Source organism: Plectropomus leopardus, chromosome 3, assembly GCF_008729295.1.
Source record: "Plectropomus leopardus isolate mb chromosome 3, YSFRI_Pleo_2.0, whole genome shotgun sequence".
NCBI classification, from domain to species: domain Eukaryota; kingdom Metazoa; phylum Chordata; class Actinopteri; order Perciformes; family Serranidae; genus Plectropomus; species Plectropomus leopardus.
In genome coordinates, this window is record NC_056465.1 from 8937884 (window position 1) to 8963072 (window position 25189).

At 39.0% G+C, this 25189-nt stretch overlaps 2 protein-coding genes across 3 annotated transcripts; both read left to right on the forward strand.

Moving 5' to 3' along the window:
- The first annotated feature begins 3194 nt into the window (after positions 1-3194).
- depdc1a (DEP domain containing 1a) lies at positions 3195-13818 on the forward strand. 2 transcript variants are annotated; one of them, XM_042484180.1, is made up of 12 exons: positions 3195-3375; positions 4732-4997; positions 5125-5275; positions 5467-5585; positions 5783-5913; positions 6113-6160; positions 7351-7488; positions 7906-8868; positions 10441-10613; positions 10740-10916; positions 11255-11461; positions 12212-13818. In XM_042484180.1, exons 1-12 carry the CDS (start codon positions 3328-3330, stop codon positions 12347-12349), a joined length of 2559 nt encoding a protein of 852 aa, XP_042340114.1. In that variant the 5' UTR covers positions 3195-3327; the 3' UTR covers positions 12350-13818. The 2 variants fall into 2 exon arrangements, with proteins under 2 accessions (XP_042340114.1, XP_042340115.1); XM_042484181.1 differs by lacking the exon at positions 7906-8868.
- Positions 13819-16401: 2583 nt separating this feature from the next.
- LOC121937702 (retinal Mueller cells isomerohydrolase-like) lies at positions 16402-25189 on the forward strand. Its single transcript, XM_042481028.1, has 14 exons — positions 16402-16481; positions 17435-17517; positions 18571-18721; positions 19251-19358; positions 20836-20977; positions 21166-21313; positions 21449-21530; positions 21717-21849; positions 22094-22236; positions 22315-22444; positions 22896-23010; positions 23489-23583; positions 23684-23795; positions 24370-25189. The coding sequence occupies exons 1-14, from the start codon at positions 16471-16473 to the stop codon at positions 24513-24515; spliced, it is 1599 nt and encodes a 532-aa protein (XP_042336962.1). The 5' UTR covers positions 16402-16470; the 3' UTR covers positions 24516-25189.

Here is a 25189-nt window from a genome sequence, read left to right on the forward strand (position 1 = left end):
TTTCCTCGCGTTAAAGGAAAAGATAGGACAATTGATCAATAACCAAACTTAAGAATCTTGGATGGTTGTGAAGAAAAAAAAACACACACCCAACTTAATGGAAAAGACAAAAAATGTAGAGAAAAATATAGAAGATTTTCTGGCTTAACAATTGATACTGGTATTAGATGTATGAGTGTTGGTGACCAGCACAGGAGTTAAAAGTGTTTCTACTCCCCCTGGTATAGTCTGACCAATACTGTTTAGGCCACTTCCTATTTTATTAATCAACAACAATTAAACAAAACCAAGACATGCTTTACCTATTTGAATACTTTAATTAACATGGCTTAACCTGTAGCCAGTATTCACTATGCTTTGAGTTACCTCTGGCCTGCAATTTGGACTAAAATTAACTGATATGTGATTAAATGTTTTTAAACATGCTTTACACTACCACACAAGGTCTCTGTTTCAGGTAATGTTTAGGCCAACTAAGAGATTAAGACTTCTAAAGTGTATTAATGGGCCATGTTAAAAAAATATATTTAAAAAAAATCAAATTATTAAATGTTTTTTAAGCTCTATAGTTGTTATTGTTAACTTTTTTTTGCAAATAAAACAATTAATAGCCTGTATAAACTTATAGGCTATGTAGCCTAAGGTAACCACATTGAATTAGGTGACTTGGAAGACAGCCAATTCTATATTTTAGTAATTAATTAATTTAGTAATCATTTCTTTTTCCCCAAGAAATGTGTAGATTGAAACTGTTAATCTAAGGAGTTAAAATTAGATTGCAATCTTTTCAATTTCAATTATTCCTTTTTTGTTTGTATAGTTTTTTGACCAGTATGAGCTGTTCAACCATCACAGGACGGAAATTTGGGAAAGGCACTCCTCATACGTTTAATACAGTTGGGCTGGGCTCTAAAAACTTGATAAATCGTTCAAAGACATGTATCTGTTTAGGAATCAAATTATTGAAACCTATTACTATTCGTCTATTCATCAGTGCAGGCACTTATTAGGGTGCCTGCACTGCGAAGGCATGAGTGTGTACACTTTTATACACTTGTGTATACACTAGTGGCCCCGAGGACAGGGCCACTTGTGGTGCATTTACTTGTGATGCAGTTTGTCATACTTATTTGATTTATTCTTATGAGGCTTTGCAGTGCAGGAAACCTATTAATATTCATCATACGTCATACTACTAAGTTGTGTGTTATTCACGTCTCTCCCTAATTACACATACTGCTCATATTATGTCCGTTTAAAATCATTTTGTGATTATTCTGATTTTCCTTGAGTATTGGTGATCACTAAACTACCACAGCAGCTCAGCTGATTGTGAATTCGAGTAAATCTTATTCTAAAAAGGTTTATCTGCCCCAGATTTTAAGTTCTCCTCCTTAAAAAATATCTTTTGCTTATTGCTGCTCTTTGCTCGGATGTTTGTGCTTCACTGTGCAGATGGATGAATGTGCAGAGTTTGATACTATATGAGCCTGTTTGCACATTTGTCTGCTGAGGAGGGAAATTTTCTCTGCTCTCTCTGCACCGTAAATCTGGATTTAAGATGTGTCAGCACAAGCATGACTTTGAGACACTTTTTCACAATCCTGGTCCAATATGCAGCTCACTCAAGTGTGATGTGGAAACATGCAAGCTCCACTTCTAAATGAAGTATTGCACGCAGCACTTAAAGTTTTGAAATCAATAATATTTGCATATACACAGTCTCTAGACTTGACAGCAAGAAGAAAATTGTTGATGAAATATTAACAATGTTTATTATATGAAGGCATGTGTCCATTTTTGTGGGAAAAACATATCAAACAGAGTTTTTTTTTTTATCTGTCCTAAAACATATTTGGAGAGAATTTAAAACAGAAAGCTGGATTTGTGGTGTTAGTGTACTGTTTGCAGGCATTTGCATGTCTATAGCAATGGCTTGAGCCAACCCCATCCTCCCAGTATCTATCCCTTTTGTCTCTAACCTCCACTGTCCTCATGTCTTTTTTGTCTGACCCCCTACCATCATGTCATTCTGCCGCTAACTGATCAGTTTGATCCCCACAAAAAGCCATTAAAGACATGCTAATGTAAATTCCATTGGTGTGTAAATGTAAGGGAATACAATGGAGCTGACTGTCCGTACTTTTACATTGCTGACACTGCAGCGTTTTGAGCGTTCCTTGAGGAAAACTCGGGAACAGCAAAGAGTGTGCCGAAAAGTTTGGTGGGTAGGGTGGTGGTCTCAGCAATCAAATACTTGTATCTTGAAACCTTAAATTAGACGTACTTAACCCTTAGGGAATGTTTGGGGCATTTTAGGTGCTTTTCATTCTTATTCTTCTTCTTTTAAGAAAAGTTGGCTGTGTTCATGCATATGGCATGCATTTTGCAATATTGTGCATTTTTGTTTAGTCTTGGAATTCACAGCTCAGCTCTCACAATCAGTCTAAAATAGTGTGTAAACAGAATTGTTACATTCATACTGTTAAATGCAAAAAAAAACTTATTTGAAACCCATTCAAACTTCCACAGCTATCAAAGTATAAAAACATGCATTGTCATTCTGGGCTTTTGCCTTGGAATTTGTGATTTCTGCTATTTTTCCACCTGAAAATCAATGATAATGTAATATGTGATAATCAAAACAAACAAACAAAAAAACTTTGCTTGAAGAATATTGAAAACAAATTCTTTTTTTTCCATCTAAAAACATAATGGCATCATCAAGGTTAAAGGTTTATGTATTGTGATTCAGCATGTTTGCACATAACAAGAACAAAACTAGTCAAAATACTAAATATATAAATAAAAAGCATAATGCCTTAGATTTATGTCTAAAAACAAAAAAAAAAACAGGAAAAAAGTGGAAAAACCTGGCATTTAAAGAATTAAAATTCTGGAAATTAATGAATGTATGACATTTGGGATTAGGACTAATGTTGCTTAAAAAATAACTCTGAAAGTAGAACATAATATTAAAGATTATATGTTCTTAAAAGCTTGATTTCGAGTACGAGTAATATTAGGGTGAGCCCTAAGGGTTAAAGTGAAACTGTGCTGCCTTCACGGCCGCATTTTTGTGTTGCTCCTCCACCCTTCTTCACTTCGAGGCTGGTCACGTGACCCTCGCGCCGTCCAATCCCGTGCCAGAAGAGCACGGCTCGTAATTTTGAACAGACGGAAAGCAGCCAGGCAGAGCTGCGATCGTCAGTACTGCCATTCACAGGCTCATAGCAAAACATCGGTTAAATCCTGCCCTGAGCAACTGATATGTTTACCACTTGTCATATCGGATGAAGTCAAAACTCTCTGTCTTTCGTGATAAATATGAGTTCTCGTGTTATCACTCCTGGACCGTACCGGGCCACAAAACTGGTAAGTTAATACGTTAACGCTGGTTGATGCGATCATTAGCTAAAGCTGGCTAACGTTAACTGCTAACGTAAATGCATGCGAAAATTTCAGCTGCAGTCCTGTAACGTTGGCTGTTAGCATTTTAAATCGCCGTAACTCTTCGTTCAATAATGCAAGAGTGTTTACATCATTGATTAAATATCGTCTTTCATCAGCTCTTCCTACTAACGTTAACTAACGTTAATCCACCTAACGTTAACGTTAAACTGTCTATCTCTCCAATACGTCCCGTTCCCCGAATTTATGGTTTAACCAAACTGTTATTTTAATGATCATAATGTAATGTACAAATTATAATCTGAACTGATTCATAATCTTGTGTCTATAAAATGTCAGTTAAACTGCTATTTTAGAAGATTAAGTTCTGAAAGTAATATAAATGAGAAGATTTAACTTTTTTCCATACGATAATTACTTCAATTGTAAATATAAATCTTCATCAAAATTGATGTTAACACTTATTCATTTACCAATTTACTTATTCTTTTATCTGCTAGTAGTTAAATCTAGTAATTGTATCAACAAAAACTAACCTATCCTAGTGCAGCTGTCCTGTCTGTGAATTAATCGCCCCCTTTTTTTTGTATAAGCTTTAAAAAATTATATTGACTTACTTTGACACAACTTCACCCAGCTGAAATCAGACAGTTGGGTACTGAACAGTAAGGCAACTAAAATCATTTTAAATTACAGCTTCTATCTTTAAGTCTGTAAAATGACAGAAGAAAGTGAAAAATGTCTCAGAATTTCCAGATTAGAAAACAAGGCGATGTCCTCAGCTAACTTGTTTTTTGTGCGTTTTTTTTATTTACTAAAAATTCACATCTCAAAGATATTCAACTTCATGTACTTATAAGGTGCAAGGATGTGGGAAATAGTCTTAAATGGTGAAAATTCCAGCAGGTCAGCAACACTTGTAGTGCAAAGACAAACTTTACATTTATGGTCTTTGACCTGTTGCCCTGCTGGATGACCCCGAACACTGTTGCACAATAAATGTGTTCCTCACACAACAAGTGTTGCTGGAATTTTTACCCTTTATGACCTTTAATCAATTAATTATTTCAGCACCACTTGGTTCTCTGTGTTGTTTGTCTTGACTGTGGAGAATTTTGTCGACGTATATTATCCTAATTATGTTGTTTCCATGACAAAAAGGTTTGTAAACTAACCCTAACCAAACTGCACCAATTCATACCTCTTTCTCCAGGCTGACCTTGCATCCCTCAAGACACAGTCTGAACATTCAGATTTCAGTTACAGAGTTTCAGCTGTACATGACACAATTTGGTAAACTCTCTTTCTTTACTCTCTCAGTGGAATGAGGTGACTCGTTTGTTTCGGGCGGGTATGCCCATCAGGAAACACCGTCAGAACTTCCGGCACTACGCCTCCTGCTTCACCGCCTCTGCCGCTGTGGACTGGATGCACCAGCTGCTTCGTAACAACAGCAACTTTGGCCCTGATGTCACCAGGCAGCAGACGGTGCAGCTGCTGAAGAAGTTTCTGAAGAACCATGTGATCGAGGACGTGAAGGGTCGCTGGGGCACGGAGGATCTGGAAGACAACAGCGTGCTATACAGGTAGGAAGCGTTTGGAGGAACTTGTTTTGTAATTATAATAATACACTAGAATATCGGTAAAAACATATGTCGATTGTGCTGCCATACACAAAATTATGTAGTTAACATGTTTTTTTCTTTCCCTCAGATTTCCTTCCACTTCCCCTCTGAAGCCCATCCCCTGTCCCGCTCCAGCATCGGCCACTGGCTCTGTAAAGAAAAGGCCTTCATTCAGGGACAAGGAAGGTTTCTTTAGGTTTAGAGGTATCAAGAAGCAGCAGCACGAGGAGGGGACACAGGTGAGCTGGACTGGACATGGATTATTGTACCTATGTTATAACTCAGTCTCAAAAAATAATCTATACTAATATCAATCATATTCTGGAGACAGAGGGTCAGTGTACAGTCTCAGGTTTGAAGTAGAGTCTAAATGTAAAAAAAGTGATGGTGATTATGTGATGGTGGTTCATGGTTTCTTTATGCTTTCCAGGAAAATGTGGATCCTGCTTTGCAAGCAGAGAATCAGCCAATAGGGGAGCAGCAGGTGCAGAGACGGGAGCTGACAGTGGAGGACGAACAGGAGATCTGGAAAGACATCACCCTGACCCAGTATTAATCCTTCATTTTTTAAATACATACACATTGCGAGTTTGTCACAAAGCAACATTTCCTTTAACATGAACAACCTGCAGAATAAGTTGAGAAAAATAATCTGATTTCTGAAACTAAAGCAAAGATTGAAGTCCAGAAAGCACTAAATGGGGGAGATTTTTTTCTGCAACTAAACTTCGTGTGTTGTGTTTCAGCCTGCAGAGGATTCTGGGCGTTGCATCTCTTGATGAAGTTTTAGACCGACGCTATATAAACCCACAGAACATCATCCATAACATGACCAAGGTCAACAAGCATGGAGTGGTCACACTGGACGACAAGACCAGTATGTTTATATATCAACAAAAAAAATGTCCCAAGAAAGCATTAAAATCATTATAGTCTATAGCAATACTCATATGTTAAGAATCTCTTTACCATTTTCAGTATACTACTCACTCTGAATCTGTAGCCCACCAAAATATGAGCCCTGACAATGTGACATAAGTGATCCAATCATCTTAACCTGTCAATCATCTTTCTAGACGACCTCCCACACTGGGTTTTGTCTGCCATGAAGAGCCTGGCCAACTGTGAGTAGCAACGAGCTGCTTTGATATCTCTGTGCATGAGCATTGCTAGGAATTGAGAATTGAAAATTACTTAAGGTATTTATTTTTGATTAATGCAGATTTCAAATTTATTTTTTCATTTATATTTTTGTTGTCTGCCATGAAGAGCCTGGCCAACTGTGAGTAGCAACGAGCTGCTTTGATATCTCTGTGCATGAGCATTGCTAGGAATTGAGAATTGAAAATTACTTAAGGTATTTATTTTTGATTAATGCAGATTTCAAATTTATTTTTTCATTATTACGGCTGGGTGTAAAATTTACAAAACTGATTCAGGTTTCTGAACGATACAGCACACACACACACACACACACACACACACACACACACACACACAGAGTCTGACATACATACATACATATATATATATTCTTTTTCTTGCATACCTTTTACAACATGCAACAATAGACAGCCAATCACCAGCATTATTAGAGCTTGATACAGTCATGCTGCGTGCCTATTGGCTCACTGACACAAATGAGATTCAGCCTTTGCGTATCGGAACGATACTTGATAATATCGAAGCTGATCAGACAGTGCCCTAATCCACATTCTGTAAAATTATCCCTTCAGGGTTCCAGGTCTTGAAACTCCTGGAAAAGTTATGAAATAAGAAAAACAAAACAGTGTTCCAGGACTGGAAATGTAAAATACTGTCTGTCCTTACATTACTCATTTTAAACACAGTGCTTCACTGCATGACTGTTGAAACGTCAGTAGTATCACATGATGCACACTGGTGTGTGCAGCTACTCAGTAATGAGTAATGAGAATGAATGCTGTAGCAAAACTAGATCATCTTAACACTTCTACCAGCACGGCGAGCATCACTGTTTATGCAAGATAACTTTAACTGAAGCTCAACCAATCCATAACCACATCCAATGATCTGCATACACATATGAAGTCACGAAAAAGGAGTAAAATACAATGGAAATGTTATGGAAACATTTTGAAAATTAATTTGCAAAAAAGTGTGGGAACCCTGATCCTCTGACTTTTTAATTAACTGTTTAGAATTCTTTGTAAAGTTAGAAAATTAAGTCATACACAAGTTCTTGTTGGAATTATGGATGTAATTTGAGAAGTCTCAGCCTTCAGATATCCTCCACTCATAGTAGCTGCTGCAGTAACTTGCTGTTTGCTTCTAGGGCCGAAGTACGACAGCACTCAGCCGTCCTATCCCGGCTTTGAGAGGGACGTCTTCAAAACGGTGTCTGATTACTTCTACAGTCTTCCTCAGCCAGTACTCACATACGAACTGTATGAACTGTTTATCAACGTCCTGGGTAGGTACTGTGGACTGATGTCATCAGGCTGCTCTCTGATCATAAAACTACACTTAAAATGATTTTAAGAGACTTAATGTTGTGTCACAGGGAAGACTTGATGCTTAAACTGACAGGATTGTCTGCAAGATCTTGATGTTCAGTCGTGCTGACATGCCGTTTCCACTATGTGGTTGTGTCTAACTGTGCCTTTTGACTGCTAACAGGTTTTGGTTGTTGTCTCTTGTGTTTGTGGAGTCCTAACAGCGATATGAGCAGCTGTACTCTCTGTGCCTGTTATGTGTTGTCTCTGACCAGCTGATGGTTGTGTTTGTTCAGTAAAAGTTTGATCTAACTAAACCCTCTCCCTCCCCTTCGCTGTCTGCTTGCACTGACACTCTGCCTGCTCCGCTTGGCTCTCTCTTCTCTCTGCATCAGTGTTTTGCGGGTACGTTACAGCACCCACGACACACCAGCGTGGGAAGCGCAAGAAGCTCGACCTCCCGGCAGCAGGCCCTCCTGCAAAGACGTCGTTCCGCTCTACAGAATGTCTCCTCCTGTCGCTGCTCAGACAGGGGACGTGTGATGAGACAGAGTCGCCAATGAGCGAGGTGCTGGGCGGGAAGCTTCAGTCACGGTTGGCAGCGTTGACAGGAGGCGCTGGTGATGTTCAGTTAGGAGGCAGCTGCATAAGTCTGAGCACAGCTGGTTCAATGAAGCCTCGAACCAGGAGTTGCTCACTTGAAACCATCCTGGATGACTCTGCTCCTCTCACCCGGCAACAGCTGTTCCTGTCCAATGACAGCCTGGCATCCTGCGCCCATAGCAACAGGAGCCAGAGTGACAGCTCTGCCATCATCACTCCCGACAGCCATACAGACTTTACATCCGTATCCAAATCAACCCCGACAACTTGTGAAAATGCTTTAGGAGTTACAACCAGAAATAGACTGTCGGTAGCAGGACAGTCAGTCACACAAAGGCCACGCTCCTGGCGGCCACGCAGCGTAGGCAGCTGTCTGGACATTGTCATAGAAACAAAGGAGGAAGATGTCAAAGAGATGAAGTGGCAGAGCCGAGCAACCAGCTGCCTTAACGTGAACACTCCTGCAGACCACTCCTCCTTTGCTTCACGTCCTCCCTACTTGTCCTACCATCCCTCCTATCTTCCTTTCTCCTCATCTGCTTTGGCCAAAGTACAAGGGTCTAACACAGGACCCAGTGGGCCTAGACCCGCCTCCAGTACCTCTAATGTTCAGACGCTCTCTGCACACACTGTTGTCCGCCGCTGCATCAGCTCTCTGGATGTGTCGAAGCCATCCCGACCTGTTTCACTGCTCAAACCGCCTCTCTGTGCGCCCACCAGCACCTCCCAGCCCCCCCAACCCAAACCTGAGCACAGTAAGACCCTCTCACCTCTACCTGTCTGCGTGTCTGCTTGTCTAGTGTTGATATCCAGTCAAACTAACTCCATCTAACATCTAACCACCGCTGGTATGCAAAGTTTTAACTTCTGTCGAACTCAAAATGTGAAGTCGAGATGTGAGTTTAAGAGGGGCAGGAAGCAATTTCACTTTTTGGGGGGGTCTGTGTTAGTTATTGTTTCAAAGGTTCCGGTGAACATATCGACAGAACAAAGTAATGTAAGAAAGCACTGGTTCAAGACACATAGAGCTCATGTGCAGCTAGTTACATTTAGATTAGATTAAGGTTTGCAGTGCATTGTTTCTTGCTTTTTGCATGTTATGTGATATTTTCTGCTGCTTTTGAGTTATGCAGTGTGCCAGAAGTATTGCATTCCTGCAATATCTCCTGGGCATTTCAGTGACAGGTCCTCTTATAAAGTTGCAGAAAGAATTTTGAAAATGCAAACTATGGATGCGGTAAAAATCTTTTTAGCGACCCACGAATTGGGGGAAAATATGTCGGGTGGCTGTTATGTAGCAAAAACAAAAACATGCTCTAATCTGGTCTACTTCTTTTAAAATCGACTCAATCTGTGTAAATTGATGAAGATGCAGGATCTGTTCGTCGCTCACTAACTGTAGTACTACTGTCGGCACACTGTTGATCAGAAGATGTATAAATATGATTACTATTTTAATTATTAGTATTTCTGCATAGTGACTTCTAGCCACCAGTAGCAGCACTGAGTGCTTGACCACAGAACAGAACTGATGTAAGCTCAGAAGCAGGGATGTGATTTTTCCAGATCAATCCTGAATTCTGTCTTTTCTGACCAAAAAAATTGACCCAAGAGAATCATGTAAATCTGTAAAAAAAAAAAAAAATACAATAGTGGAGCATTCAGGATTTTTTTCTTTAACCTCGCATAATAAAACTTTGAGCAGTTAATTGTCAATATAGAAGAAGGCAGTGTCGTAATTTTGTACCTTTAGTGATACATATGCAAGAAAAGAACAATAAGACAGTGTTTACAGAAATATACATGAAAATTCTCGGGTCTTATGGGCTTAATTTGTGTTGATTCTTCAGTTGACTAGAGTTTGGCAAACAAGCCAAATCCATATATTTGTCCTGCTGTTTTGCTCTTGGTGAGCTTGTTACATCAACATTCTTCCAGTAACACATTTTATCAGTGGATCTGTGACTGAGATGTTCAGTAGTTCCAGGAGATACCAGTGCAGGAACATGATGCACATTATACAGTCCTGGATCTGGAACAGTTGTGCTTATGCTTTTTAATAGCATACAACACGTAAAATGTTCTGTTTATAAATCTCACCCGACTCATTTTGCGCTGCAGCTGTAGTTGATTAATCATGCCATCCATCCATTCATCCATCAAACATAAATCCATTCGTCTGATCCAGTTTATGTGATTTAGCAGCGATGGATGAATGTGTCCACACCGAGTGACTCCGCTGCTGTTTGCTTCTGTACTGATCACACTTCAGACTTCACCCGTCTCCATCATCATCACTGTGCAACCATGCTTATATATTTATATAGGCCTTCTCCAGTCTCACTGTGAGCGTGTGGCCATTGAGGCCCTGCAGCTTTGCACCCTCCTCCTCCCACCCACCTCCCGCAGGAAGCTGCAACTCCTCATGAGGATGATGTCACGCATCAGCCAGAACGTGGACATGCCCCGCCTCCACCCCGCCATCGGCACCAGAACACTGGTGAGGCACAAAAGTGGAATTATGCGAATCAGTGACATAATCATCTAATTGTGTTGAAATATGTTTTCATTTTTTTTTTAAATCAAATTATGTTTTTGTGAGTGTTTTTTGTGGTTCTTGTTTCAGATGGTTCACACGTTTTCAGGCTGCGTCCTGGGCAGCGCTGTGGAGTGTGATTTGGATGAGCTGTTGGCTACCAGATTGGTGTCATTTCTAATGGACCATCAACAAAGCATCCTCGCTGTCCCAGAGTACCTGCACAGTGCCATCAATGACCATATACAATATCTGCGCACTGTACAGGTACACCCAAAAACTATTCCAGTATGACTATTAGAAACCACATACACCATTAACTCATGCAGTGTCACACTATGCAAACACATTATATAGAATATGTTAATGCATTTTTTTTAGTTAAAGTGATTTTTAAATGTTTTTAATCAACCCGAGGTGTAAAATATTGTGGATGTATACAGTGTGTACATATGTAAAAAGTATAGCAGATCATGTAATTTAGAAATAATATGGAAAACAGCAGCAAATGGCCAATTGAAAACAACTGAGCACAATGGGATTTAGGCTTCATCTTTTCTGAGTATATAGTAAGTCATACATTTCTTTCACTCTCTTGACCCCAGGTCCCGATGGATGGTTTTGCCAATGTCAATGGTGACGATCCAGTTTGCATTCCATTGCCCATATACGCATTCTGCCGTCAGATCAGCGGCGCTGAGTTTGAACAGCAAAAGGCAGAATCTTCCCAGAAGGCCATGGAGGAGTTGCTGGAGATGCTGCTGACTGACCAAAACATACGTGAGAAGGACAGATGCAAGAAACTGAAACAGGTAAAAGAAACAACAATAAAAAGCACCATTAATCCTCTATGGTACACATTATAATGTCGGTTGCTAAATTAAAAAAAAAAGTTTGTATATATTTATCATAAAATAGATAAAGTGAACGTTGTTTAAAGATGCTTTCAAAAAAAAAAAATTGTACACTTTTGATGATGTTACCTTAAACAAGACTACCATGATGGTAAGACTGTAACTATCATACACAATACTATATGGAAAAATATAAAAAAGTATTAAACTTATCCAGGTTAAAGGAGATAAAAAGGAAACAGACTGTTATGCTTTAAACCTAAATACATAACACAGAAAAACAACACAAAAACTGTCATGTTTGGATTCCATAAAGGAACCATGTTTCAAGGCATTTGCATTTTAGCAATTTTCAATTAATTTTCTAATTAAGTACATTAAATTATTAAAAATTCTTTCATCTTTTATTGTGAATTCATTTTTTTCAAGATATGTAAAGTGCTACTGATTTCCTTTTCTTTTTAAAGTATTTCAACATAGTTGGATGTGTTGCGTAAGTGTAAAACAGCAAAAAATGGGTATGTTACCCAGAGGCAACATGGTACCATAGAGGGTTAAAGTGTTCAAAAAGCAATCTATACTGGTAACTTTTCCAAACCTTTACCACACTCCAGAGCTGAGGACGTATTGTTGGAGGACAAAATGTATGTAATGCGGACCCACTGAAAGCCTGTCACTGAATCGTGAGTTTTATTGTCTTTGCTTTAGTTTCAGAAGCAATATCCAGACATCTACAGTCGTCGGTTCCCCTCCGCAGTCTGCAACAAAAAGGCCGATGCCAAACCAAAGATTAAACCCCCCCTCCTCAACATCAAGAAGACCAAAGCTTTCAGCATCAGGAACTAAGCTAACCATACAGGCCGTCACCATTTTTGAAGCCACAGTCATTTTTCGCTGCACTATTACTGCACTGATACTGAGAGATGTGGGAAAATTCACTTCTCTATGCAGCCATCAACGCTTTCTTGTTACATTGAAAAGACTGTTATTATTGTTGTGTGTCATTTGTGTAGTGATGTGAGAGTTAATGCAGACTGGTAGAATTCAGTGATAAATGTGTGTATTCGTGTCGTGTATATGTGTGTGTGTGTGTGTGTGAGTGTGTTGACAGCTGACTGAAGGGAAGTAGACAGTTTCTTCTAAGAGCAGTTAATCACTGTGTTCAATCATGTTTTCATGAAGCAGGGGTTTTTTTTAAATTAAATTGTCTTTGAGTAGAATCAGTTTTTTTTCCTGCCACTTGTTTTTTCTTTTGCTACCTGGTACTGACATTCAACTGCGCGTATGAAAACCAACTTAAGATTGCATTTTGGGAGAAAGACATGCAAGTCTAAGATCACTGGTCCAAATGGGAACGATTAGATTATAGAATTCTTAATTTATAAATGATGACATTGGGAGAAGTGTAAATATTGTCTTTCCTTGAGGTATTTCTTGTGGTGTTGGCTGTTTTTATAGACTTTACTAAACATTTTATATCATATAATCTCAAATTTTATTTGAAGTAATTTGTAGTCTTTTGACATTGAGCCCTTTTCTCAAAAATTTCATCCATGTCCTTTTGACTCTTGCTTTTCTTTGTCTTATTGCTTTCATTTGTGTGTTTTGCTACTGTAACATTTTTGGGTTTCACTTCCTGGAATTTCTGATTTTCAGGATCTGTTTTTTCCACAGGAAACCAGCCCTTCACACTTTTATTATTCCTTGTGTTTTTGTGACTCATCTTGAACCCATCCCTACTTAGTTTGATAGAGAAATGTGTTGCACAACATTTAGGCATTGTAAAAGGTCAGTAAGATTATTGCAATCATCAGAATTGTTAATTTATACATATTTAATGCATATTAGACTCCCTAAAGAAGATTTCATCAGACATGTGTCATATTTTGGGTAAACTGTTGCAATTGTCATCAAAATAACCTCAACAACTACAGCACTGATCATCAAAAAGCAATAAATTGGCTATTGGCTATACCTTTGTGGTGTCAGATGGCATCCACTCATTTCACTGATGGATGCTAACAGGTATAAATTTCAGTGCAATACAGAACCCATGTTATGTCAAGTGTCTGAGGTATTGTGTTTGACTCAAAATTTCAAGCTGTCCTCTTCTTAATTTATCTTATATGAAGTATTAGTTCTACCCTGATATGTTTGTCTATACCTCATACCAAATGGTGTCTGTGTACATTTATATATGCACTCAGCAGCAGTGTTTTTGGCTTTTGCAGAGGAGTGTTATATTTTACACTTACACGGTTGTACTCTTCCTCTGAATTGTTTACTATGCAAAGTCCTGGGAAATAAATGTCTTTAGCTGGTCTATTTAAATGGCATCATCCTGCTTCTATTTGCAGTTGTGTGTGTGAAATGTGTGTAATGTGTCATAAATACTGTACAATACTGGTAAGTTAATAGAAATTAGCAAAGATAAAGAAAACAATACAGTAAAAGAACAAAATCATTAAAATTACCCTTTGAAATTGCTCAATTAAAATATTTTTATTTTAAATTTTAAATATGTAATTATTAGAAATATAGTTTTCTTGATAGTTTCCTTAGTCATTGGATAATTTCTATTGCTAATCTTCAGGTCATTTTCATGTCAACTTTTACTCTGGTTTCCCCCATTTGTGGTATATTTCATTCCAAGACAATAATTGCCTTTACTCCTGTGTTTTTGAAAAAATAGATAAATCACACCAAATTGCTCACGTTTTAAATAGGGGTGTAACAATCCATCGATCTGCATGGATATATCGATTAAATGAGCAACAATCAGGTAACATCGATGCAATGTGTCAACATGGATCCATATCCTCCTCTTTCAGGAGCGTCCTTATTTTAAAAGTCTGTGTCAGGTCACACAGCGTCCAGCAGATGTTGGAGAGCACTTGAGAGAAAGATGATGAAGATATATTACTGTTACTTACTCTGGAATAAATCATCAGAGTCAAACTGTTTTGTTTTAGGAGAAACTGGAAGTAAACAGACAGCACACCTCATATGTAAACAAAGCTCACTGACTTATTGCTAAGGTTAGCTGCTCTGTTTCAGCAACAGTGACTGCAAACGTGCATGTAGACTGAAAGTCATCGATGCTGTTCTGTCAAGAGATGCAGGGACTTAAACCAGCGGTGAGTAAGTCAAAGCATAAATAGTAGTAAGCTGGTTAAGTCCAGGAAAGGTCTGCTAGCCGCTTAGCTAATTTCCACAGCATTAGCATGTTGTATATGCTAATGCGTATATACAACATTACATATACAACATTAGCATGTTGTATATGCTAATGCGCATATACAAATTACATATACGTCGGGGAAATCTGACCTACAAAAGACAGTTGTTTTGTCTATGACCCTTAATAGTTATTATTGAGTTTTATACTTAGTGTCTGTTTGTTTGTTGTTAATCCACATTTTGAGGTTGTTGGAAGAAGTTTGTCTTCAAGTCAGACAGCCCTGAAGTTTTAGGAAAAAAACATCATAGTTTGAATTAAAATGAAAAAGGTTTTTCCAGAGAGCGTTTTTAAACAGAATGAACCAGTTTTAATTATTGCAAATTATGTATAAGTTGTTTTTTTATATTTTCTGACCATAAAAAGGGGTGGCAGCTCCTCCTGTAACCCACTGTGTTAAATGAGCAGATAATATTGGCGCATAGTGATCGCATGCTCCTGAATTAAAACGAATCATGGTAGACTTTGTAATATCGGTAAATATCGTATTGTTGTCCAAAGTATCGATGTAATATCGTATGGTGATGAAACAAGTGACACCTATAGTTTTAAATGTTAAAATGCTTGTGAAAGGTGTCTGAACGCAGCACAAGAAAACTGACGACAATCCAGGTTTCAAAGGGTTAACATCATAAGTAGGCTGGTTTCCATGATATTTATTGGGCCCGCTGACACTGATCTAACCTCATGACGGGACTGGATGAGAATCCTAAAAGTTAGAATAGTTCATCCAGAGGGGACGGTGAATGTCTGCGCTCAGTTTTAACCCACCAAATATTTAATTGGACATTTAACTCAAATCCACAAATATCAACATTATGATGGTGCTAAATGAAAAGTCAGGAGATTGCTAAAGGGATGGTCATCCTCTGGAGACTATGAATGTGTGTGCAAAGGTTAATCGCAATCAATCCAATAGTTATATCAGTTTGTTCACTTGTCTGGTTCATTTATTTGCAGGCAGGCATCAGTTTGGTAGCTAGCACTCAGCAGCAGTGCTCAAACACTAGATGACAGATTACTGCTCCTTTTAACCCTCATTAATGCAAGAATTCAATCTGATTCACCGTCTATTCAGCTTGCATTTATCATTATGACAGAGGACCAAAGAAATAGTCGTGGTTAATCATTGGCTCTCCCTCCAGAGAAAACTCTGTTGCTCTTTCCCTTTCTCCAGAGTTAGCCAATTAAAATAGTTTGAGTGTTCGTCGAGGCTGTCTGGAACTAATTAGACAGGATTCTTTCTACACGCATATCCCTGTACAAACAACAACACCAGCACACTGCTTTTAAAAGCTGACTTTATTGGTTTGACCCACATCATCGGCCTGTTTGTGAGAGTTTGTGTTCCCACAGGTTGACAAAGAACTTGTTTTGGGGCCCGGAGAACATTCTGCACGGAGCTGAGGGCCAGGCGGCTGAAAGGAGAGGAGACAAAGCTGGCTTGTTCAAGACCAGAGGAGGAGGAGGAAAAGTGGGAGCAGGGGAGCAAAAGGCATGCAAGGAAACCAGGAGGAGATGCAGAGGAAAAGAGGAGGGACTGGAGGAAGCGAGGAAAGATGGAAAGGGGGAGGAGAAAATGGGAGAAGGGGGTGGATGAGGGGAAAAGGGGAGGAGGGGGCCCAGTTTCCATCTCTCACCACAGGAAATCTGTGTGTGGTTTAAATGCAAGCCGGACTCTCTTTTTGTAGGCGACTTGTGTGTGAGTGTGTGAGGACCATCCAGCAGCATGGTCAGTCGGTGAGTAAAACTTTTTCTTTCTTAAATGTTTTTTGCAATGAAGACAGAACTTATTTTTACATAACATTTCAACCTTCAAATTTATTGGTTCTCAGGAATGAAATCAGAGAAAGCAGCACTCAGTGACGTTCATTGTTTTCCTTTAGAGAAAAATACTTGATGGTGACTCAACTATGCAGAGTTTAAAGTTTTCCACTCGACCTTTTTCATTATAAATGGGGAGAAAAAAATGTAACGAAATTCAAAAAGTTTCCAAGAGAATGACTGCTGCAGCAGTGAGATACTGAATAAAACCTTGAATATAGTATGTCTGCATCCTGAAAGACCTCAGTTAGATAACTGAGGAAAAGCTACAGTCTCTGTACTCCTCAAATCTTAAATTTATAATATCAACTAATCAAGATGCAGAAAAGCTGTAGTTGATCGCTTTTTTTATGATTTAATGTCAAAATATGGGTTAGGTTTATTTGATGGTAGATAGATAAACAGAGAAAATGAAACAATTCATTAATATTCATAAAGGAATTCATGACATGAAAGATGAAAAAAGAGACACGTATTAAGAAAAAAAGGACAGATAGATGCTAAAAAAAAGTTGTAAAAGACAAAGTTTTGCGTTTTGCAGCGTGGAAATAAGCAAGGAAACAACAGTTGGCGAAGCAGTCTCACCATAAGGTCCATTTAGTAGCCATTCTGGAGGTTTTGATGTTATCACACCATCTTCCTCAGCAGATGGAGTTTATCGAGTTGTCACTTAATTGATGTTGTTGATATTATTACGGAGTGCATAACAACTTTTCATTTCAATAACCATAATTCAGTGGTAACTATACAAAATACATTCATTGAGGAATAAATTGCTAATAAACAGCTAGTAACCGTATGATTGTTGTGTCATCTGGATCATGTTTTGGAGTTGTTCCTCCAATTCATGTTTTCATTTTCCTCTCCAGTGTGGAGCATCCAGCTGCAGGCTACAGGAAGATCTTTGAGACAGTGGAGGAGCTGAACGAACCTATACCTGCTGAGATCTCTGGTAGGAAAGACAGCACGCTATTCAACATTTTTTTGGTTGACAATTGAAATTCTTGACTTTACTAATGTTGAAGAAATTTTGTCTCTGTCCAAGGATTGAAAGAAATACATCTGCCAACCAGCACCTTTAAAACTCACAAATGAAAGGTGAAATGTGTAGGATGTAGTGGCATCTACTACTGGTGACCTACTAAATACTCCTCTCTTTCCAAGCATGCAGGAGAACCAACCAACCCATTCTCATTCTGAACTGTTAACATATTGCCACAAGCACATGGTGGGATTATGCTGCATGTGGTTACGTTTGAGCAACAAAAGCACATGGCAGCCAACACATGGATGTCAACAAACACACATGCTGCCACAGACGGTTAGGATTAGGCAACGAGGCTACGGATGGATAGGATTGGGGGCAGGAGGCACACGGTAAAGTGTAGAAGAAAAAAAAATCACATTCAGATGGAAAAGGGAACACATCCCACATGAATATCTTGGCTTTATTGGACCCATCCACTGCCCCCTGTTCAGCATTTCAACCTGATGCCGTCCTGTCCACATTCACTGTCCTGCTGTGTTTCATGTGGACGAGACAGGTTATATTCCACTACGTTGTCGAGTGACATGACAGATGCCATCGGTCTCTCCGCCATAGTATAATAACATCTGCTGTGTTCTCACCTGATGCCATCCGATGTGGTTTATGCGGAAGCAAAAGGTAGCTTTTGGCATTATGATCTTACACCAAACTCACTGTAAAAGTGGCTGTATCTTATGAGTTTGGAATGAGAACAGGCTGAGGAGAACCTACGGTTGCCTTCAGGTAAGGTAGAAACGGAGAAAGGCCCTGTAGAGCCAGTGTTTGTTTTGTTTGTTTGAGAGTGCTAGTGAAACATGGCACAGTGGAAGAGGACACTCCCGGTGTGGAGAAAAATGTCTCATTTTAGCCCAACAAAAACACAACTCTTAGTTTCAGGTGATTCTACATCAATGAAAACATATGAATAGATTCTAATATACACAGTGTGTATGTGTGCTTACATGTGTGTGTTTGCAGGTGTTATACCTTCATGGCTGGGTGGCAGTCTTCTCAGAGTGGGTCCAGGCCTTTTCGAAGTGGGAGATGAACCTTACCATCACCTTTTTGATGGACAGGCTCTCATGCACAAGTTTGACCTGAAGGACGGTCAGGTGACCTACTACAGGAAGTAAGAATACTACTAATTACCTTACAAAATCAGAGCACAAAAAAAATAAATAAAATAAATTTTTAAAAAAATAAAAAATATATCTATAAGACATCTTAAAGCATATTTTTTCTGTAGTAATGAAGTAATGTTTGGGCATTATACTGGATCTAGGTAGAGCCAGGCATTTTAAGGGATTTCTTAACATGGCCTTGTGTTTTTCTGTTTTCTATGTATAAAGGAAAATCTGGCATGTATACCCAATTGTTTATCACTTATACTGGTTTGATGCAGATCCAAATCCAGATGTTGATACTTGATGGCATCTGATTTCTGTTCTGCAGCTGTGGAAAAGAGCTGACAGTAAAATAATCAAAACTGGAATGTTACAATGGAGGAGACAAAAACAATCCTCAGCTGCAGACCACAAAAATGCTTCATCCAACTCCTTTTGCAAAGAAGTTTTTTCTACTCAGGAAAGCAGTTGTGTATTTAACGACTGAGTCACTATGTTTCTCTTACACATGACGGGTGTAATGTCTCTGCTCAGGTTCATCAGGACGGATGCGTATGTCCGTGCCATGACAGAGAACCGAATAGTCATCACAGAGTTTGGCACAGCAGTCTACCCAGACCCCTGCAAAAACATCTTCTCCAGGTAACTCACAAACCCATATATTATGGTTGCCATGCTAAAAATGGAAATATCCAGCTTCAAATATCCATTTTATATTTGTATTTTGGGTCCCTACTAGAACATGTTGACATGCTTTAATGCTCAAAAACCATTTTTCCTGATACTGTCTGTGCTGAAACACCTGTATTCACCCTCTGTCTGAGATGACATCCTTTCTCTTAAATCCCCCTTCCAGAAAAAGTCTGCTCTGATTGGTCAGCGTTTTCAGGTCTTTCAAATCTCATCATCTCATCGTCATTGCACCTGCATGAGTATAACCGAGTATAGTAGCACTCTCTACTGTGAAAAATGACCAAAAAAAGCTTTTAAACCAAAGTTAGGGCATGTTCCAGCAGGAAACTAAAATTGGGGAGAAACTAACTCAGTCTGCAACCAAGATTACATTTTTTTTTTTACGTTAGTGGAGGATAACAAACAGTAACTCTACATCAATGTAGGATTTTTGTGTAGCTTGCTGGTTGGCTCCAGAGTTAGGTGAATAAGATGATGCGTTAAAGAATGGCAGAGGTCTGTGCAGAAAAAAGGATTTTATTAAAAGGATTTATCAATGTGCTGATTATGATTTCATGGAGATGCTTATCTCCGGTTACAGAAGCACAATCTTATGAAATATTTTCGCTAGAGGCTCTATTAGAGAAAACAGTCAATAGTAAATATGAAATGCAATCAGCATATTAGAAGCAATAACAAATATGTTTTGTTTTTTTTTAACTCTATATAGCCTAAGTCCTCGGCAAATATGTGATTATATAAACCTGGTTTATGAAAAACAAAATTAATTAGACATTCCACTGATAAAAGTGGAGATAAGACACCTAACTGATGGCTTCACTCTGGTTCATAAGGCACAGGTGGCCTAATCATGCCTGCTGACTGTGACTGCTGTCGGGGACCTGGACTTGTGATTGAGTATTGAGGGAACCTTTTCACATTCAGCATGTAGCTACATGTAGCAGTGTAGGCTACATAATATAAACACCTGCAGACAACCATATAAAGAAACTCCTCACCAGGTGGTGTCAGCTTGTTTCGAAAGATGGAAAAAAAACATTAGAAACAGAGCAACCTGATACAAATAGTCAATTAATCAATTAATTGATTGACTCCAATGTGAATATTTGTTCTGGTTTTCTTACTTTCCAAAGATACTAAACTAAGAACATTGGGGTTTCTGGACTGTTGCTCGGCAAAACAAGTCAGTGTCAGCTTGGGCTCCTGATAATTGCGATGCACGTTTTTTGTATTGATTTCTGTTCTTTTATTGACTAAAAAATGTAATCTTATACTTAGAATAATTCATATGTCAGTTATTAGAGAAAGTAATCATCAGACTCTAGCTATGTTATATCCAATGTCCCCCATACTACAATAATAACACTCCCTATGAAACTCATGTTTTCTTGGATATCCAGTGACCAATAACTTTGTTTCTATGTAGATTCTTTACTTACTTCAGAGGCATTGAGATAACAGATAACTGCACAGTCAACGTCTATCCAATCGGCGAGGATTTCTATGCCACCACAGAGACCAATTACATCACCAAAGTTGATCCCGACTCGCTGGAGACTTTAAAGAAGGTGCGAGCTGATTGGTTTACATCACAGCAAATCTTTGAATTAACAGACTACTGCGATGAAAAAGTACATATTCCAAATATTTTCAAGTTTCTTGATGCATTTTTCCTATGTAAGTACTTTTTTAAAGTGTTACATGTAACATTACACTTTAGTAATTTCATAATAAAGTTGTTGTCTTGTGCACATAGGTGGACCTGTGCAAGTACCTGTCAGTGAATGGGTTGACTGCCCACCCCCACATTGATGCAGATGGTACAGTCTATAACATTGGCAACTGCTTTGGCAAGAACATGAGTCTGGCTTATAACATCGTCAAGATCCCACCTGCTCAGAAAGGTAGGTTTCATTTCAAATTTAAACCGCTAGCAGACATAATATCAGAGAGTGATATTTTATTTTTCATTATAAACTGGACATGCGAATGCTCACAAGACAATACTATTATTAGACACAGTCACTGTGTGTTTCCAGACAAGTCAGATCCCATAGAGAAATCCCAGGTCGTGGTTCAACTTCCCAGCAGCGAGAGACTAAAACCCTCCTATGTTCACAGGTACTGACTTATTCTGCTATATCTCACAATGAATACACAGTTCAACAACTTCAACCAAATATAAGTTTTATATCTGTATTTGTTTTTTCACAAACCAGCAGAAAGTTTGTGTCTGTGACCCCTGAATAAGTTGCTGGTTTTTTTTTTATCTGTGCTTTTCTAACTTTCTTATTTGTCGGTTTGTAGTTTCGGTATGACAGACAACTATTTTGTGTTCGTGGAGCAGCCAGTAAAGATCAACCTGCTCAAGTTCCTGTCGGCTTGGAGCATCAGAGGAGCCACATACATGGACTGCTTTGAATCCAACGACAGCATGGGGGTAGGCTGGGGCCAGAGGGTGATAGGTAGTTGGCCTGTTAGTATCATGTTATAATGTGTCTGTGATTGAAGGGTATTTGAAGGGAATTTAAAGTTGCAGATAGCATCTACTCATTGATATAATTTCATATTTATGTATTTATTACCCTAATTACAATAAACAGTGTAACTTATGAGTGTACTGACTGTTATTGTCAAGAAAAGATGTCATTTTGCACATATGTGTCCCCTGTTTTTGGACTTAGACATGGTTTCACCTGGCCACTAAGGACCCAGCTGAGTATCTGAGCAGCCACAAGTTCAGAACGTCAGCGTTCAACATTTTCCACCATATTAACACCTATGAGGAGGAGGGGTTCATCGTGGTCGATCTCTGCACATGGAAAGGGTAAGAATGTGTGTGTGTGAGTGTTTTATGATCAGTCTAACTGTCTCATCCTGACATCTCTCTCTGTTCTTTCTGCAGTCATGACTTTGTGTATAACTACCTGTACCTGGCCAACATAAAGGAGCAGTGGGAGGAAGTGAAGAAAGCAGCGATGAGGGCTCCTCAGCCTGAGGTCAGACGTTACGTATTGCCGCTGGATATACAAAAGGTGAGGGCGGGCACACACACACACACACACACACACACACACTACTAATAAGTAATGTTATCGATCATGCATTTACCAGTTGAATAGCATCCTTTTATTTTAAAACCTTTGTGTTGGAGGTCTTTCTCTCTCTTTTTAAAGTAGTCATAATTGCTTATATACATTTCCTAGAACAGGAGAACACTTAACACATCTGTTTCACAGCAGGCGTGTAAGAGAGGGGTAAGTAGGACAAAATTTGCAGACAAACGCACAGTTTCTAATTTGCAAATAAATGTTTTGCTACATATTCGGTAAGAGACGTTCATTGGTATTGTACTCAAGTCAGACTTCTCATATAAACCACACTGTTCTCACATGCACTGGTGCAAAAAATACCCCCCCCCCCCACCGTGCAGGGTGTGTGTGTGTGTATATGTGTACGTCCATGTATGTTCTTGTGTGTTTTCAGGAGGAGCAGGGGAAGAATCTGGTCTCTCTCTCCTACACAACAGCAACTGCTGTTCTTCGAAGCGATGGCACCATCTGGCTGGAACCTGAAGTCCTCTTCTCTGGACCAAGACAGGGTAATATACACACAGAGTTATGTCTCCATCGTGTAACTGACTTGAGTTAATTTCCTGCAGACTTACTTTAACCTTAACAATAACCAGTACTTGCCTAACCCTAACATTGACTCAGGTCTTCTTCTCATTCTACAATTTAATAATTTATGTCATGGGGATGGGGATTTTTGTCCAACAACACGAGTGATTCACATCCTATCTCACTCAAACATACACGCATACGCAATGGCAGAATGCAATGACCTAAGTCTCCCCATCAAAACAATATATATGGCATAAAATGCACAGTTTGTTTTGTTTTGGGTATTTTTATTTTATATAATAATGGCCACTTTCACACATCACACAATTTGTACAACAACAGTTGATTTAGCAATGACCATACATGTATATTGTTGTTGTCTCCGTTATGTCATAGATTAGCATATCTGTATGTTGGTTTTTTTTACATGTAGTCTTGTATTTCTCTCTCTCTCAGCCTTTGAGTTTCCCCAGATTAACTACTCTCTGTGTCGTGGGAAGAAGTATTCCTTCGCTTATGGTCTTGGACTCAACCACTTTATCCCTGACAGGGTATGAAGACTTTTATCGCTCACAAGTGACTGACACAGACAGTGCTGCTAATGTTGTTGTCAAGGAAGACTGTTGGTTGTTTGTTGTTGAATTGCTGCAGATAGTCAAGCTGAACGTACAAACCAAAGAGACCTGGGTGTGGCAGGAGGACGACTGTTACCCCTCAGAGCCGCTGTTTGTACCAACACCTGGAGCCACAGAGGAGGACGACGGTAAAACACACACATAATTACACACGCTCATTAACACACAAACAAAGTAGAAGTTGTCTGCACACGGCTCCCAACATGGAGGTGGCTGAGCTGGTTGATAACAGCTTGTAGGGCTTATAGTGTGAACATGGGGCAGAGGGCAACAAAAAACAGAGAAGCTCAGATTACAACATACACAGAGGTAGTGTGACTCCATTCTCTGCTCAGGATACCACTACTCCTCCGTATGTTTACATAGCAAACAGAGACTGGCTGATATATGCTCTAAATGTTGTATACAGGATCTTTAATATCCATATCACCACCACCAATTTGAACTGAGTGGGGAATGCTTTAACAAAAAACAGAGAAGCTCAGATTACACGATACACAGGGGTTGCATAATGCCATTCTTCGCTCTGGATGTCATTACTACACCATATTGTTACATAGTAAGCAGACATAAAAAATAACAAAATGTGCCTGTTTAAATTATAAACTCATTCTTAGATTAACTCTGGTCTATACCTAATCCCAGTCAAATCTATGTTGGAAACACAAACGCATTTTCACCTCATCTGTCTCGGTGTTGCAGGTGTGCTGTTGAGTATCGTGGTGAAGCCGGGTGCAGAGAGACCAGGTGTCCTGCTGGTGCTGGATGCCATGAAACTGACAGAGCTGGCCAGGGCTGAGGTCAACACCATTATCCCAGTGACCTTCCACGGCATGTACAAACCATGACCTTGACCTACATCCTTACCCAGCCAGCACACATCCTAAAATACATCACCTTCACTTCTTGCCAGCTAACTACTTATTGTCTCTTGCCAATCTGCTGTTTAAGCTTAACAACGCAAAACAGAAAAACTCACCAAAAATAACTTCACAAATTCAAAGTACATTATTTCCCCTTGCAGTGACTTCTCATCAGCAATAAATCTGTGGTTAATGCAATTTCTTGAATATTTAAAGCTTGAATTTAAGCGTTATTGTATTCACGAGGCTCTTGGGACATATTATAAAGCATGGTATGTTTATCATTACATGTAATGAATGTTATTTCCACTTCTCTCTGAACTGAAGTTTTTTGCTGCTGAGTTTGCTTGAAGCTATTGCAGTGTCTGTTGATTGTAATGTAAAATGCTCAGTTTCTCCTTATAAAGACAACTGAACAGTGTCCTGTAACTGGTGGATAAAAACAGTGCCTGTGTACAGAGAAATTATCAATGACATGACTTTGCTTTTGTTAAAACACCTTGGCAAAAAAAAATCTTATTTACTGCATTGGCAAAGTTTCATATCAGAATTAAAATAGCACTTGCATATTTGTAAAACCATTGTGGTAAACCATTAAATAGAAACAATATTTTCAGAAATTTTGAAATATGTTTACACGTTCTTTTGTAAAAAAATAA